This window comes from Sinohyriopsis cumingii, chromosome 10 (assembly GCF_028554795.1).
Source record: "Sinohyriopsis cumingii isolate HCF-2022 chromosome 10, ASM2855479v2, whole genome shotgun sequence".
In the NCBI taxonomy this organism is placed as follows: domain Eukaryota; kingdom Metazoa; phylum Mollusca; class Bivalvia; order Unionida; family Unionidae; genus Sinohyriopsis; species Sinohyriopsis cumingii.
Genome location: NC_142970.1, coordinates 6684368 through 6702473, shown reverse-complemented (window position 1 = coordinate 6702473; position 18106 = coordinate 6684368). Strand labels below are relative to the sequence as shown.

Genomic DNA, 18106 nt, shown 5'->3' with positions numbered 1-18106 from the left:
ATCTTTTCAATCCTTCCTCTACCTATAAATAAACGCAGTTCACTGCATTCATTCACTGTTCTCGGCGCCTGAACATGTGGACCGACGTTGAATCATCAACCCTTGTATCTTCGATGATGTTCAGGACGGACATACCGATGTATGTCCGATCCAAATGGACAGTTGTCCATAGGACCGACACCAGCCTATGGATACGAAGAGTCTATGTGGAGAGGCAAGGATGCCTCAAAAGAGTACTCATCTATGGCCCTACAGTGAGGCGAAGCTTAAGAAGAAGAAGAAGATGTCACAGATGCCCTTTACGTTAAGGGTGTATTAACATAAACCAAATGCCATTTTCAGGGCCAACCACATCTCTCGAAAAGAGATAGACTTTCAATTGCCTACCCCATTTTTTATTTTTTTTTATTTTTTAAAAAAAATCCCATGTTCAATTCCCCTTGTCCCTAGACAGACCCACACTCTAGTTCCATGTTCCATTCCTCTTGTCCCTAGAGTGACCCAGCAATTTTTCCCATGTTAAATTAACATTGTCCCCAGATTGACCCAGCAATTTTTCCCATGTTAAATTCCCCTTGTCCCCAGATTGACCCAGCAATTTTTCCCATGTTAAATTTACAATGTCCCCAGATTAGCCCAAGGGTGTTTTTAATGGTAAGTCCCATTGTCCCTAGGGTGCCCCACTTCACTACTTATATATACACTTTTAGCATTTTTTGCAGCATTTCATTTCATTTTGTTTTCCTGGTATTTTTTTTTTTTTTTTTATTTTATTTTTTTTTTTTTGTTTCTTTATTAAATTTTATATTTAATCTCTTCATGATACGTCAAGAACTAATTAGTTAATAATATCTTTACCACTTTAAAAATTGAGATATCCTCTGATTTTCCTGCTCTCTTTTTTGTATATAAGCTTAAATTCTTCTTAAAGAAAGACGCTATATATTTTATACGTTGATCGCTCGCTCTCCGCTGTTATTTCCTCTAACAGTATAGCTTGATGTCTTTGATGAACTGGTTATTAGGGGACGTTCGGTTTAGTTTCTGTATTCCATTTACTTTATCCTAGCTCAAATTCTAATGACTCTAAAATCTTCCTTCCGTCATAGACGTAGTTACAGAGTATGGAAATACTTTAGACTGCCTTTCCTAAATTGGTATTTGTTTCTTTACTATCTAAAGTCGTGCAAATTGTTAATATCAATGTATTTCATTTTTACTTGAATTCTAATCAATTTATACCGAATTAAATATTAACGTTGCAAATGATAGATAGATAGATAGATAGATAGATAGATAGATGGATGGATGGATGGATGGATGGATAGCCGGGTGGGTGGGTGGATGGATGAATGGGCGGACGGACGGACGGATAAACGGATAGAAGGACGGAGAGACCAACAGACACACTGACAGTCATATGACAGATCAAAAGATGCATGGATGAATGTATGGGCGGACGGAAGGACACTACAGAAAATCAGGCTGACAGACAGACAAACAGACAGACATATATATATATATATATATATATATATATATATATATATATATATATATATATATATATATAGATGGATGGGTGAATGGACATACAGATGGGTGGATGGATGGTCGGTGAACAGTCGGATGGACCGACAGACAGACAGGCGGCAGACAGATTGATGGATCGAAAGAAGGATGGATGAACGGTCGAAAAAACAGACAAACAGATTGAGAGACAGATGGATGGATGGGTGGATCGTTGGATCGACGGACTGATGGATGGATGGATGGATGAACGGGAGAACGGAGAGACAAATATATAGAAATATAGATAGATAGACAGATAAATATAGACAGACATACAGACAAATAGGTACATACATACATATATATATATATATATATATATATATATATATATATATATATATATATATATATACACATACATACATAGATGCATGCTTCCATGTATGCATGCGTACATGGATTAATGGATGGATGGATGGACGAAAGAGAGACAGACATGTAGGTAGGTTGAAGCAAAGATACATACGCATACATTCATACATACACAGATTAATGGTTTGATGGATTGACGGACAGACGGACAGACATACAGACAGACAGACAGACAGACAGATAGATAGATAGATAGATAAATAGGTACATACATACATACATACATACATACATACATAGAAACAGTGATGTGCATATACATTCAACAAACATCTAAACATCTACCGCTATTGCGATGTATTTTATACTGAATATAAAAGGTCAACATATGTTTCACACTGAGGTTAAAATCTACACCAGTCGGAAAGGTAAACCTTGCGATAACCAATGCAGGCGAACTCATGATCTGTTATAATAATATGTACTGTCAAGTCCTGATAAGTATTCCTACCTGTAACCACACCATAATCAAAATGATGTTTTTGATCCTCTTTGGGATTCTAATTGGCCTTTCTTACCAGGTGAGTGAATAAGGTTGTGATAATTATTCCCTGGGGGAGAGGGAGGTTGATGGATTGTTGGAGGCACGAAAATGCAATAATATAACTGGAGTAAGTATATATAGTCCATTGGCGCATTCTGAAGAAGCGATTATTCGCCTTCGGTGAGGTTCGTGGGTTATTGGAATACGAATTTCATCCTGGCATCCGTTTATTGGAATACGAATTTCATCCTGGTATCCGTTTATCTGCCATACTAGTTATACCAAGATGTAATTTTTGCTATCTCTAAACAGAGAAAGTATTGTAAACATAAACAAGTAATATTACATATCCTTCTTCTCTGTGCAAATTGCAACATAATGTATATCCAACACTTTAACAAGATGTTCAGCTTGTAATAGATACAGAAGATAACGTGTTTCGTCATGTCTGCTTCAGCAAATTTCAAAAGGTTCACTCAGGTTCATAGGCTTAGGTTTAAAAAAGTACATGTGAGGATAAACATAAATCCTTTGTTTAGATAGATGCCATACTTGGGATATGCCGTCAGTAAGCATAGCTTTTTGACTTCCCTGTCAGGTTAAAAAAAAACACTGGGCTAAAGTTTCACGTTTTTTTTTTTTTTTTTTTTTTTTTGTACTGTCGGAATTCCGAATGTACTGATGCCGACTTCAAATTGCGGACTAAGCAGTCGTTTTCCTTTCATCTTCATATACCTAATCTGTTTTTGTCCCTAAAGTTTGATCATCAACCCACTCATGTCTCTGTCCCTAAAACTAGATCATCAAGCCACTCTGCCTCTGTATCTAAAGTTAGATCATCAACCCACTCATGTCACTGTCTCTAAAGCTAGATCATCAACCCACTCCACTGCAGACACCACGCTTGCTATTTTGGTCTGAAATACTTGGCATCTTGCGTTTCTGGCATAGGTAGTGTATTATAAGATGGGATAGAGTACGACCTCCAGTATATACCATGATAAAACATATTGGCCTTTTGCTTGATGTATGCTTTCTGGAAAAAACCCCACGTTCAGTGCCCAGCCATCCTTTCACCTCTAGGAATTGGAGCGTGCTTGGAAAGAATAGGGCCTTTCAATTCTGTGGGGTTTTTTTTTGTTTTTTTTTTTTTTTTTGTTTTTTTTTTTTTTTATAAAGACAAATCCAATGTCAAACAGCAGTAAAGAAATACGATAAATGTTGGAGCAGAAACGTTGTTGTTGTTGTTGTTGTGGGGTTTAACGCCATTTTGCAGCACATGATAGGGTATACATGGCGGCCAGTATTAATGGTGGAGGAAGAACCAGAGAAAACCCCGGAAAGAACCACCGACCCACGAGAAGCTACTGGCAAGCTTTCTCACATACCCACATTGGCTGAATCTTAGACTCGAACCGCCGCAGACAGGAGCAGAAACGTTAGGGCAGAAGGCATAGGTATATCCAAGTCAACCTCCAGTACGTAGGATTTTTATTCAATTATACAATCGGTGTTGGATACCGAAGACAAAGAAGACTAAAACATTACTGAACAAATTGTACAACGTGTCTAAATATACCTTTGTTCATATTGGGATAATTAAGTATCAATCTAACCCGAAAAGAGCGGTAGTGCTGTCCTAGATTTTGTATTGAGCATTGATTCATTTGTAAGCAACAACTACTGGAAACTGCAAGTCAAAATTCATTGTTACGGCAAAACAATTATATGTAGGTGCGGAAAACGTTTATAACAGGTATCAACTACTCATTTTTCATCAATGTATATCTATTAAATAACATGATGGGTTGATAGGGGAACCACGATGGTGTAGGTAGGAACGGAATTGTTTTAATTATTGTTGACTCATATGAAAGTAAACACGATAATCTTTTCTTAGGTTTGAGATAAACTGAACTACAGACACATGACACACCTGTTTGAAACACCTAACTCTTCCTTTGGGCACAACATAAGTACATTTACGACAAGAGGGCTAAAATGAGTATTAGGTAGTCCGATAAATCAGCCCCTAACCAATGATGACTTTGATTTTCTGGTTAAGGGCTGATATCGCCTATTCATTGATAGCTGCAAGTATTCACAGCCACTTTTATCTGCACACATCGGTGTACATTTTATACACTTACCGGTATTTATGGTGACTGTGGAGCTACCGTTTGGTGTGGGGTCCCTTTGATGATATGTACATTATATTTCCGGAGAAAATCTTATGTTTGGCGACTTGTAAACCTACGTGAAATAGCACAACCTTCTGTCATGTGACCATTTTGAATTTCGCTCTAGATATGGCTGTTACCAACTATCGGTAAGTTTAATTTAAATTTTATGATGATGATGATGATGATGATGGTATACTAACGTAATATGCATCGTAAGAGGAAAGTAATTCTTGTATTTAAATGTTTTGCTGGTATGATTTTTAAATAGAGATGTGAGTTTCATCGGCCAAGCGAATATAGATTTGGTGTTATCTTTGCTATCCACACTCAGGTAACCTGTATTAACCACAACTATTTCGACTCGACGCAGTTCAACTAACTTACAGTTTTCTTTCCTTTGTTAGGTAAGAAATATGTATCGTCAGAATATAGTTTTCTTAAACTCGTAACACTTGTTTCCTGAGTTTCTCTTTTGAAAAATGTTTTACATTCTAGTTAAAATATAGATATTTCGGCAGGAAACATTATTATTTTTCAGCAAACAACCACACACCATCATCGCACCAGTATCCACTATACGCATCTGCCTACCCCCACTCATGAACCCAGCGAACATGCAACGATTATCTTCCATTACGATTTCCAGACGGTAGGTAGTCTCTCTCTCTCTCTCTCTCTCTCTCTCTCTCTCATATCCGCCTGGCACCACTCATGACCGTAACGAAGATGCAACAATTACCTTACATATTCCTTCTGTTATGATTCCCATCCTGTACGTACCCTCCACCATTCTCTCTCCCTCTCTCTCTCTCTCTCTCTCTCTCTTAATAATATAAATAAATAAATAATTATAATACTTACTATATAATTGAATACAAATATGTAAACATGTTTTCACGATTCGGACTGACTCACAAGTAATGATCGTACAATTTATCAATTACGTGCTCACTTTTTGTTCACATTGTTGGTTGTTTCTTATGTTTAGCACATATAAATGAAGAAAACAGGTTAGTCAATTGCCACACTGAATTTAAGATGAAGGTACTTTAAATACATACATATATACTTTCATACAAACAGACAGTCATGAACACGCACAAACATACCGTCGTCGATTGGGACGGTAGGCATATACATACACACAACTGGTTGTCTCATGACATCTAGTGTAAACACTCATTTTCTGTGTGTGTGTGTGTGTGTGTGTGTGTGTGTGTGTGTGTGTGTGTGTGTGTGAGCGTTTGTGTTTGCGTGTGTGTGTGAAAGGAGGGGAAACACTTTGGAAAATCATTTCTTGGGGGAACACAGTTTTGTATTCACACATTTAATTATATATATATATATATATATATATATATATATATATATATATATATACACACATACATACATGTGTGCACACTTCGATGAGAAATACTACCATCCGTACATACGTACGCCGTACATACATGCATAGACTAAAAAGCAATTGCCTTCATAGTATTTAGTCATTTTAATTTCAGTACATTTCGTGTTCTAGGTTATAATAATCATCAAGAAACATAAGTAACGCTTCATTTCTTTTTTAGGGTAAAATGATCATCAAAAAACATATGGAATGCTTCATTTTTGCTCTGAGTGACCGAGAAAAAATGTTAATTCATACTGATTCCGGAATGAGAACTTTAGAGGTAAATGTAAATACATCATTTCAAATGTATTTTGTTGTCAACAACACTATTGTATATCCTTGCATATTTTTATGGATCATAAATGTCTGATTGGCTATATTGAAAGTAAGTTCTAGTTGTGTGACACGAAACTTTTATGTTAAAAAGTTCCAATCACCTGCCACGTTAGACGAACAGGTTTTCAGAAAGTGGTGTTCAGAAATAACGTAGCATAATTAAGAATATCCGCTTGAAATTTGTCGTACGATTACTTTGTAATCTTCAATATAACTGTATGTCCGCCATTTCCAATGCTATTTTAAGTGAATTAACTATCATGCCTGCCAAGATAAGCAATACGATACTCCCTATGCAGATGAAGTTATTTCCTGTTAAGGTTTTAAATTTATTTGATGTCAATTAGTGACCCATCCAATATTTGAGTCTCTTTTCGGATTTCGAAAACGGACAAGCTATGCTTCATAAGTGCAAAATACAATGTGTCAAAATTCATAATACGTAACTTCTGGGCACAATTATTTACCGACACAAATCTGTTTACATCAGTGTGTACTATCTCACTGAGAAGAAGGTCAACATCTGCAAGAAGAACCATGCTGTTTCAATTCATACATTGTAAAACCTTCCGTTATCGTTACGTCTGTACAGTTTGATATATCACGCCATATTGCGTTTAATGAGGCCTCTTAAAGTGTTTTTATTCTTGTCAAAATAACCCACGTTTTAATGACAGGTACATGAATAAAAAAGACACTATGCTTATGTTCAACTATTAATGTTATTTCCATACTTTGACATTCATAATCTTTTTCATTTCAAAGAGTAGAATGATAATAGGAGGTTCGAACTCTTGTTACTGATCCAGGTCAACGATTTCTGCACCCATGACTTTGTCCTCCCATAACACGCTCATGCATACGATCAGGCGCCCATGCAAGAAGATAGTCATGTGGCGTATAACACTTCAACCTAGATCTGTAACCAAAAAAACTCTAAAAAAAACGCTATTATTATTCAACTATACACTTATATGATATTGTAACACAAACTGCGTGAACATGACAAGTACATACACAAGTACAAGTTCAGATACAAAACAATTACAAACACTAATTCAAGTACGAAAACAGATATAACGTGAAATTCAAGCGCAAAGACAAACACATATATTTTTACGTATTACTGTATTACTGTTGCTGTAGTCTTGATTTCCTTTACACCAAAGCCAACGGTAAATTCACTTTATCGTTGTAGAAACAAACCCATGGGCAACTTAAATGTTGTTTAGTGCTGTCAGCGACCGGCTATTTTCACGTGTTAATGCTATAACACTATGAGAGCCTCAAGCTGGCATTGATAACATCAATATGGTCCCATCTGTCGAGTTCTATTTGGCGTTGAAAAGATCATACATCACTGTAAATGAGGGTTGGTTAACACCCCTCTGACGCAAGTATTCGCCGACAAATGAAACAAAATCGCCAGCAGTGTTATTATTCCCTGTTTACTGATCTAACACCTCGTCCGCAAACACTGCAACCTCATCGGCGCCGTCAGAAACCATCACTTATATTTAATGATAAATTTTAATCTTAAACGCAAAAGCTAAGGACGGTTAAGTAGCTGGATAGAACAACGTGGATGACTAATGTTACTAATATTGCATATATTAACAAATTGACATTTGATCCTACCCGTGATAATAACCTGATATGTTAAATACGCGTACTGTTAAGATGTATCATTTAGATTTATCAAATACGTTCATATTAGCAACAATAATTCAGCCATTTGTTATTCTATTACAGGAATTCTTTCTCTACTTCGTAGGTCAAACATTTTTGGAATGGTGTAAATGAAGTTGCTACGTGCGGTGTAGAGGGGTCTTTAACGATCTTTATCTCCACATATTGCTTAGTTGCAGCACAATGATCATCGAATGAATCTTGAATCAGTTGAATTCGATTTCCAGTCATAATAAGAACTCAGCGCGTTCTTGACAAATCCGACTTTATCACCCTTGCCATATGCAATATGGTTGTCTCTGCTTACAAACTTTCCTCGGAATTCCAAGAAGGTTTCCCACAAAGAAAACATCGAGTTGTGTCCAGAATCAAACTTTCGATTCGCCATTTATGGTCTGGCACGTCACTACGTACGCATGATATTGGTAACTTTTAACTCTTCTATCTTATTGCTTCGTCGAATACCTTATGTGAAACAACTGTAATCCGCTTCCCATTATCGATTCGCATAAAATAGTCGGTGATGAGCTGCTTCTCTGATAACTATATTAAAAAGTGTATCTGCTCTTTGAGGTGCCAGAATTAAAAATTACTGTATTCGTCTGAAGTCCCAAATTCGCTAACCAGTAGGCAGTACCGATCTTGGTAATATCAGCGACTCACATTCCAACTCGATCAGTGATCGGTGCACAGTGCGCGGTCAGGGCCAACAAGAACATGTGCGACTCCCGGTGAATGTCGCCACGGACAACAACGCAAATGCCATTTCTGTAATATGTCACTTAAATAGGTTTACCAGCGTTGGCAATGTAAGTACCGGTCTTACACGTTCACATCCAACTTTCATTGTATTAAATAGGTCAAACTTTAATATAGTTATTTCGTCAAGGTCCTCCCGCACAGGTGCAGGATATGTCCGTCTTGATCAACAATGACCGTAAAATATCAATTTCGTACGTAGAAGATTCAGCAGAGATCCAGAGCTGAGTATGGTTCATGTTTGTGTATGCAAATCTTAAAATCACGCTTTGTCACCAAGTAAATTTTTAGTCGGAACTCTTCAACGATTGAGTCAATCTCTTACTCGCTAGTGGCAATGTCAATACAATGTCATGGAACTTTAAAGACCACGTTCAAATGGGTTATTCGCAAGGAAGACCACAATTTTTGCTCTCGAAAATTAGGCCCAATGCGGATACTTAGTTTATGACCATATAGTCGTAAAATCCGCAACGTCTTATTTTGTTGTAGTCTTCTAAGTCAATGTTTTTTATGTTAGAGAGTATCGCGAAATAACTTTCAGCCTTTGCCTGCTAGCACGTGTTATTTAAAGCTCTCCGATTTACTACTTAGCCCAATTTGGTATCCTACCTCTTTGGTGCGTGCCTTATAATATTGTTCCGTAATATAACATCTTCTGTTACCATTGATAGAAGCGGCAAAGTGTAATAATTCCTCCTCATTGTTTGAAATGACAAGTTAGCTAAATATCTTAGACGATGGCAAACCTGACTTTACTTCGGGTGGTGCAGTTGCTTTGTATTGGAACAGAGATACGACAGCCGCCTATTGGCGTTGCTGGGCTCCAGCAGTCTGACTTGCAACTGATCAATGGCTCAGCGTGTCCGAAGAAACGTACCAGATTCTCTTTCTGTTCCAGTCTTTGTTGTTGTGGATTCTTCACTCGTTCCTCGGTTTCGCGAATGAGTTTGACCACCTGTTCGAAACCCTCTTTCGCAGCTCAAACATCTCTGACTCCTTTCATGGAGATCGCTATGAACCGCAAAGAAGTTTTAGTCGACCCCGGGAAGCTTTGTGACGTCTGTCAGAATGCTCAGTTATGACGTTTATCAAAACTTTTCTTATGTCATTATAGACATCGTGTAGTTGCTAAAATGGTTCATTTCAACAGCGCGATACTTTCGCAGTCCACTTGTCGCATGCAACTTTTGGGATCTATATTTGTTTTTGCTGATCTCTGCGAACATATTCCTCAACTCATCAGACGAGAAAACAACGGCACAGCAGGTACAATGACCATTTACGTCTATGCCATGCCATATCACCATCATGTAATAGTTATTCCAAATCACATTCGGCACGTGTATTTAACGTTGTGTTACATAGATCACATTTCTATTTTTGTCAGCCTCGGGTAAGTATTTTGGATTGGTTGTTTTGTGTACAGGCATCACTTCATCGTTCTCAACAAGAGTATTTACGCTTGGACCAAGGTCGTCAATGAAAGGAGCTTCATCAGTAGTGGAAAATAAATTAATGGTAAATTCTGACAACTGAAACTCTAATGTAAAATCTCTGAGCACACTTTAACATAGTTGCGGTCTTCTGACTGCATGATTATGTACAGGTGATTGTTGAATAACACTATCATGAACCTCATATTGTGTGCGAGGTGGCACAACAAACTCACTGCAACTCCATATATGGTTCAAATAAAGCTGTTTTCACTGGATCATGGTCATAAAGTTTATATTCTTGGTCGGACCCAGTGGACGCATACACGGATTACAATAAGCCACTGACACTGTACAGTCGATGTCCTGATGCAGAACGTATTCCTGGACATAATTACTGTTTGACTAAAACACAGCTCAGTATGCGACTGGAGAATCACCTATAAGCCGTCTTGTAGCTGCGTGTTACCAACACGATTTCATGTTGAACAATTTCGAGTCATACCCGTGCATGCCAAAGTGGTGATATAGATATCATCCACGATATAAACGCTATTGATCATACATTGCGTCAGAATCTCCAGATATGCTATCAAAAGGAGTTATGAAGGCTGGGATTCTCATCGAAGCTAAAACCATGATATAATGAAACTAGTTGTAACCTACTAGGATTGCCACGGTTACTTTAAAGCCGAAGCTGCCCTGAAAAGTTATCAGATGCGGAAATGTCACCCATGAGGATGATTAGCCAAGCAAGCGCTGTTGCACTGTGACAAAATTACCTACATGCATCACACAAGATTTACCGAGGACAGTTTGATGTGAGCATACCTTAAGACCTTTTTCAGGCTGACCTATTATTTCTCCTTCATGATCGTGTATGCAGACGTATGCGTTACCCATTGTATATGCTGTTGACAGATACAAGAAAGTGGAACAGTTGACATCGAACGATTCTACAAGTATCGCAGATGCGCTTAAACTTATTTGTAGACTTTTACAATTTCACCACTAGCATATCTGCGGTTGTTGCAAAATAATTTGCGCAAAGAATTTATCTGACCCGGTGCTGGTTTGTTACAAATTACAACATATGGGTTCATGTTGGACATGTTAACATACATGGCGACCAGACTATCGGATATTTAATCGTACAGTACTCAACGATTATTCGGACATCAGGTCGCTCAGGAATTGTTAATCAGGTCTCAGATAGTAAAGCGATCTCTCGAGTGGATACCCTGTATTCATAGATGCGCTGAATAATAAAACTACACGCAAAATTGGGTTAACACCTGCTGAGGTGACTCGACAGAAGACAGTCACTGTTGATTTTATGATTTCTTGAGCACATTTATTAGATCCACTTAAAAACAAGCTCGTTCGGTATATGTGTTTAACGAGGGAGTTAGAATACGCGCGATGTCGTGCTACTTACCCGATTTTGTCCATTGATGTATTTTCACTACCAGATCTGATTGATACATACCAACACAGATGCTACAGTTTCACGTAAGAAAGACCACGAAGTCCAGAATAAATAGATTTTGCCAGTGACAGTTTCGATATGTAACTGTCTACCGCAATGTGCACGCTGACAAATAGTTTGCGTGATTCAAACTCGGGGTATTCAAACTCGGTCTCAGCAACAAGCGTGCAGAGTTTATCTTGTTTAGTGTCCCGGACAAAATCAATGCCGATACGTTTACAGAGGTACTCCATTGTTTGCCCATACTCGGCAATTCGTATGTGTCTATTTTGTCCTCATATTCATGCTCATCTTGATGTGTGGAATCATCGATCCAGGCTGGCAAAACCTGATCACCCGATGGACTCGCCACAAACGCATTACAATCAAGCATATAGCTACATATGACGCACGGTTACTACATTGTTACTACACTGGCACCGGTTTGATGTGTTCCGTATACATGCGCTGGTATTATTTATAATTCCTCACTAATACGGGAACATCCAAACCTACGTCACCGACAGCGCTAATTGGACCAGCGTGTAATCATTTTTGCTGATGTGCATGCAGCTCGTCTGGATAATCAATGCCAACTTCAAAGAAGCATTTGACGTCACTGTTACTGTCGTGCTCGTATATGTATATATCACTGAGATTGATCTAGTGAAAGTCTCGTACGGGCATTGGTTCCATCATCTTCCATACTTACAAAATGTTTTGGGGTCAAGATACTGAAACAATCTGGGACAGAGGGATCGTATGCGTCATACGCAGGATGCTGATCAAAGTCAGTGAACAGTATTAACTCAACTTTTACTGTATGCATAATGCGTTCCAAGACATTCCCGTTGTGGAAAATCATTGCACGGTGGCCATTTTTGTATTCACGCATAGCTTTATCACGAAGCGTGTCTACCACATACGGGAACAGAAGCACGCACATATGCAGATACTGACCAATGTAGCTGCCAAGGTTGTCTTACAACAAAACACAGACCAAACATTGTATGCATGTGAGTGGTCGTTTGCGGAAACACCTTTGTGAGACAACGACGAATATAATGCCTCCACCTGTGGTACTTAAGTTTCAGTATGCTTTCAGCAGTCACTCATGTACTCATAGGGATAAACTCCTTTGCGAGCTTTGAAACAAATCATGATCGTGGACGTGGACATGGGCATGTACGTAGACTTGGACGTGGATGTGTATGTGAGAGCATATTTGTATTTTCCTTTATCACGCCATCGAAGCTTATATCACAATATCAGAGACGTGTAAAGTAGTTTGGTAATCGCGTTTTGTTGGGTTACTTATCTAAGTAAAAGTATCCTACCCCAAAGGCCAACTCATGGTAACTTTGCTTTGCGCTTTCGCACGTTCTGATAGCTAAAGCAGGTAGTCCTTAAAGCGATATAACTGTCACTTTTGTAGCAAATGTCTTAACACCTAGGTATTTGGAAGTCTACTTTAGATCGACTGAAGTGAAACCTCGACCTTCAACCTCATTGCATGTTTAGAACCTTGATTACCTAAAAGGAAAAAGCATAAACCGATCTGATATTCAGTCCGTATTTCCAAAAATATGTTTTTCAACCATTTCAACATTATTAACTTATGTGTATACAACTAGGATAGATGTAAAATAATATGTGCGAATAAGTCCGTTAGATCAGACCTATCTCGCGCAAAAGCATACCATAAACGCGAATATGACTTGGGCTCCTATACAGCATTTTGAAAAGGCGTCTGGAGCCTTTGCAAAAGACATCGCACCCGTACTGAATAATACAAATGCTGTACAATGGTCATTAGATAAGAATTCGCGCCACTGCCAGGATATTACAAATGCATCACAAGAGCCCTTTGATAAAGCTTCGCGCCCAGACAGCACAGTACAAATGCGAAGTCAATTATTATAATACTGTAGTTCTCAGGCGAGAAGCTGCATTGAAAATTCTTCTCAGCTGTCCTGGGTAAGAAATGCTGTCTGCACAGATCGTATCATTACGAGGTCATTATCGTCTTGTATTGTCATTTTATGCTGAAATTGAAAGACACGAAATTGCTGGTGCTTTATCTGCTGTACCGAACTTAATGTCCGTATTTCATATCACGTCTGTCATTGTTGTACCGAACTTAATAATGTCCGTTTTCCTATTACGTCTGTCATTGCTGTACCGAACCTAATAAGGTCCGTATTTCCTCTTACATATGCCACTGCTGTACCGAACTTAATAATGTCCGTATTTCTTATTATGTCTGTCATTGCTCAAGAAATGAATACAACTGCAAGCAAGTCTTTTTTGAAGTTTATCAGAGAAATAAAACTGTTCACAGTTGAATTTGGAAAGAAGCAAGAGCCACCATCATAAAGCAGTTTGAAAAACCAATGACAATCCACAGTGGTGCTCTCTAGACATGTTTGTAAATTGCAATGTACTCTTCCTCTGGGCTCACAGTGCCTGAAAAATCTTTACAGGAATATATCACAATGTTGTCAAGACTTAGATCAGTACATTGTAGTTCAATCGAAGGTCAAATTCAATGCATATGGCTGCCAAAGTACACTTTTTTAAAATAATTTTTTTATAAATTTAAAAGACATGAAAGAAGCGTTTAAAAAATAAATTTATTAAAAATGCGACAAAAGTATCGTTTGCAACAGCATCAAGCGGTTGTGATAAAAATATATTTTTAACATGCGATGCAGATGTGCTGAGGGTCCAAAATTATGTATCTAGAAATCGGTACAATAAACATGTTTACGTTAGAAATGTTCATAGGAATGTTCTAAAGACACAACAAATCTATCTCTCTCTCTCTCTCAAAATAATGTATTTTTCACATTTTATTATATCCAGGCCAGCCTCCTGCCTATGACAAGTTCTCCGACGAAAAGCGAGGTACTCAAGGACACACTTCCTCAGTCCATTCAACAAGCCTGTGGAAACGGGATCTTGCATTTCTATGCATTTGCTTAATGTATCATCGATTAAATTGAAATTCCAGAATCTTTACGTTACTGTTCACTTTTAATGTTATTATGCAAACCTATGGATCCCTGAGGAAGTATTATTATTATAATTATTTATTATGTTAGTTTATATACACAGATTTAACACCTTAAAAATGATCATTAATCAAGAAAAAGACATATCTAATATGATTAGCCCTTCAAATTCATTAGCTCCAAAGCAGTGTAACAGCGAAAGCCTCAGCAAAACTTTCCCATTATAGTACAAGTAATATGTAAAAGTAAATTAACACTTAAAGCCTATTTCATCAAAACTTAGATTTAGTATGTAATAAACGTTAAATAGAACGCTCGACCACTACTCATTTTTAATTTTGTCCACGTCAAGATTTAACGAACCGTTCATATTATTTCGAGGGTCCACAAATACTTTTCATAATTTCACCTTCTTTCTCCAAACTATCTATAATTATTTATTCATTTTAACATAAACTCATATATAAGCATTCAAAATTGAACGACTTGTCCCGAAAATTAAGAATTAAAATCGAAATGAAAAAATGTCCTGCCCGGATTTGGTGGTTACAAATAAAACTTAACAGGAAGAGAACAATGAACACACACGCCTAAATAATCAACAGCAAATGCTGAAAAATGCTTACAGTAAGGACCTAGTCGAATACATGTCAAAACGACGTTATAATAAGTTAAAAAGGAGATATGGGAAAATGAAATCAGAAACAACAATTTCCCGACAACATAATGCTATTTAAACTATGTTACGAAGACCAGTCCCTAATATAATAAAACCAACACATGTTAATGAAGACCAAAATGTAGCAACAAACACAAAAGTATTATAGTAAACGTGGACGAGCTCACTTTGTCTTTATCACCATGACCAGCACGCATTTTCAATACAACGTGAAATTAGCAGACCTGATCATTTTCCTCAAAATTTTTTTACCCCACTATGGGCTCAAGATAAGGAAACGAAATTTAGTCTGCAATTATTATTTGTCATGAAACTTTTTCCTGGTGGTCGTGGTGCTGGGGTCGTGGTGTTGGGGTCATGGTGCTGGCGTCATGGTGATTGCGTCCTAGTGAGGTCCAGTAGTCCCCTTTTCCTCTTCTACCATTTAGAAGTCGCCCACATATGAGATTAAATTCTTGTGTTGCAATAGGATTATATAATGATTCTACCCAAAAATGAAGACAAGACGAGTCTTATATAATGACTCTACACACAAATGAAGACAAGATGAATCTTATATAATGACTCTACTCAACATATCAGCACAATATGAGTCCTTTAGAATGGTTCTACACAAAACTTGAAGACAATGTAAATCTAATGATTCTACACAACAAATGAGGACCGGATGAGTCTTATATAATGATTCTTCACAACAAATGACTACAAGATGGGTCTTATATAATGATTCTACAAAACCAATGAAGACAAGATGAGTTTTATATAATGATTCTAAATGATTCTAAACGACAAGTGAACACAAGATGGGTCTAAAATAATAATTCTACGCAACAAATGAAGACAGAACGAGTCTTATATGATGAGTCTACACAACAAATGAAGAGTCTTATATGATGAGTCTACACAACAAATGAAGACAGGACGAGTCTTATATGGTGTGTCTACACAACAAATGAAGACAGGACGAATCTTATATGATGAGTCTACACAACAAATGAAGACAGGACGAGTCTTACATGATGAGTCTACACAACAAATGAGCACAAGATGGGTATTTCCTAATGATTATGCACAACAACTGAGGACACGAATGGTTCTACACAACCAGTGAGGACCAGATAGGTCTTAAATAATGATTCAGCACAACAAATGAAGACAGAATGAGACTACCATAATGATTATACACAACAAATGAAGATAAGATGGGTCTTATGTAATGATTCTACACAACAAATGAGCACAAGATTTGTCTTATATAATGATTCTACACAAGAAATGAAGACAATGATTATAGACAACAAGTGAAGGCAGGATGATTTTAATATAATGATTCTACACAACAAATGAGCACAAGACGAGTCTTATATAAAGATTTTGCACATCAAATGAAGATAAGATGGGTCTTATATAATGATTTTACACAACAGATGAAGACAAGATGGGTCTTATATAATTATTTTATGCAAACACAGCGCAACTGATACTGCAATTAGAAAAAGGAAACGTTATCTTTTATCATGGCTTGGAGAGAGCACCCCACCTACAATTTATACGAAATGGTGGTCATGTAAATCCTGTATCATAGAATTCCCATGAACATCCTAACAATATCGGTTACATTTGCCAGTATATACAGATGTCAAACGTATAAGTGCATATCCTTTATTTGATGGTACACGTGGTCTGATTCTGAAAGACATTATCAAAGATTATATCAATGGCATAAAATCTGACAAAGAAATCGAAATATTAGAAATCTCTATCAAGACAGACGAAGAGTTGACTAGATAAAGTTAGACAACATAAAAATACCTGACGCCCAGTACCAATATTTTGATTTCTTTTTTCAGGATCAGACTAAGCACAATTCAGTAAAATCATCAAACGCTCTGACAGTATATGCAGGCTTATTTATATAATAACCTTGGGCTTGAAAGCTGATACTGTCATGTAGTATAAAATGTTTGTTATGATGACCAGTTAGTCAATTTTTTTTTATCTTGTTTATGCTTAACACATGATGGACCGATGGAGATATATTCTAACATAACATGTTGTGGTTTGCCAGATTGCACTGCTATGTTGTCACTACACATGCTAATATTTTAGACAAATTTTCTTAATTCACTTAGCATGATTTTTATGAGTCATCTAGCACATTCAGCATATATATATATATATATATATATATATATATATATATATATATATATATATATATATATATATATATATATATTTCTTGGCATCCGTCCGTCTACAGGAGACGATGGCGTAGCTCCAAAGTAAGCTTTTGCTTATCCTTCTTTCTAGCTTTCTTTACAGCTTGTTTTATTTTTCTCTCTTCCTCTGCGTTTTGAACGCCCTGCTGCCTGACAGCTAGACGCCAGCTGGAACGGTTGTCTGCACAGCTCTCCCAGTCGTTGACATTGATGTTTGCCGTCTTCATATCCTTCTTGCAGACATCTTTGTAGCGCAGATGTGGTCGTCCATTTGGCAGTGCACCTTCTGCTAACTCCCCATATAACAGGTCCTTGGGAATGCGACCTGGGTCCATTCTCTTGACATGACCAAGCCAGCGAAGGCGCCTCTCGCTGAGAATGGAGAACACGCTGTTCATGTTGGCGCATTCTAGAACTTCTATGTTGGGTACCTTGTCCTGCCACTGGATGTGCAGAATGCGCCGCAGACATCTCAGGTGGAAGTTGTTGAGTTTCC

The 18106-nt window shown here is 37.5% G+C and overlaps 1 protein-coding gene across 1 annotated transcript; it reads left to right on the top strand.

Moving 5' to 3' along the window:
* Positions 1-2327: 2327 nt before the first annotated feature.
* Positions 2328-14716, top strand: LOC149789543 (uncharacterized). Its single transcript, XM_089973313.1, has 4 exons — positions 2328-2468; positions 5153-5263; positions 6186-6287; positions 14561-14716. Exons 1-4 carry the CDS (start codon positions 2349-2351, stop codon positions 14678-14680), a joined length of 453 nt encoding a protein of 150 aa, XP_089829439.1. The 5' UTR covers positions 2328-2348; the 3' UTR covers positions 14681-14716.
* The last annotated feature ends 3390 nt before the right edge of the window (positions 14717-18106 follow it).

What these genes read in the sequence shown, in the direction of transcription:
- LOC149789543 (XM_089973313.1), top strand. Translation starts at nt 2,349, where the DNA reads ATGATCTGTTATAATAATATGTACTGTCAAGTCCTGATAAGTATTCCT. An exon ending in TAATTGGCCTTTCTTACCAG is followed by an intron (nt 2,469 to 5,152) that starts GTGAGTGAATAA and finishes ATTATTTTTCAG; the next exon opens with CAAACAACCACACACCATCA. An exon ending in TCCATTACGATTTCCAGACG is followed by an intron (nt 5,264 to 6,185) that starts GTAGGTAGTCTC and finishes TTTCTTTTTTAG; the next exon opens with GGTAAAATGATCATCAAAAA.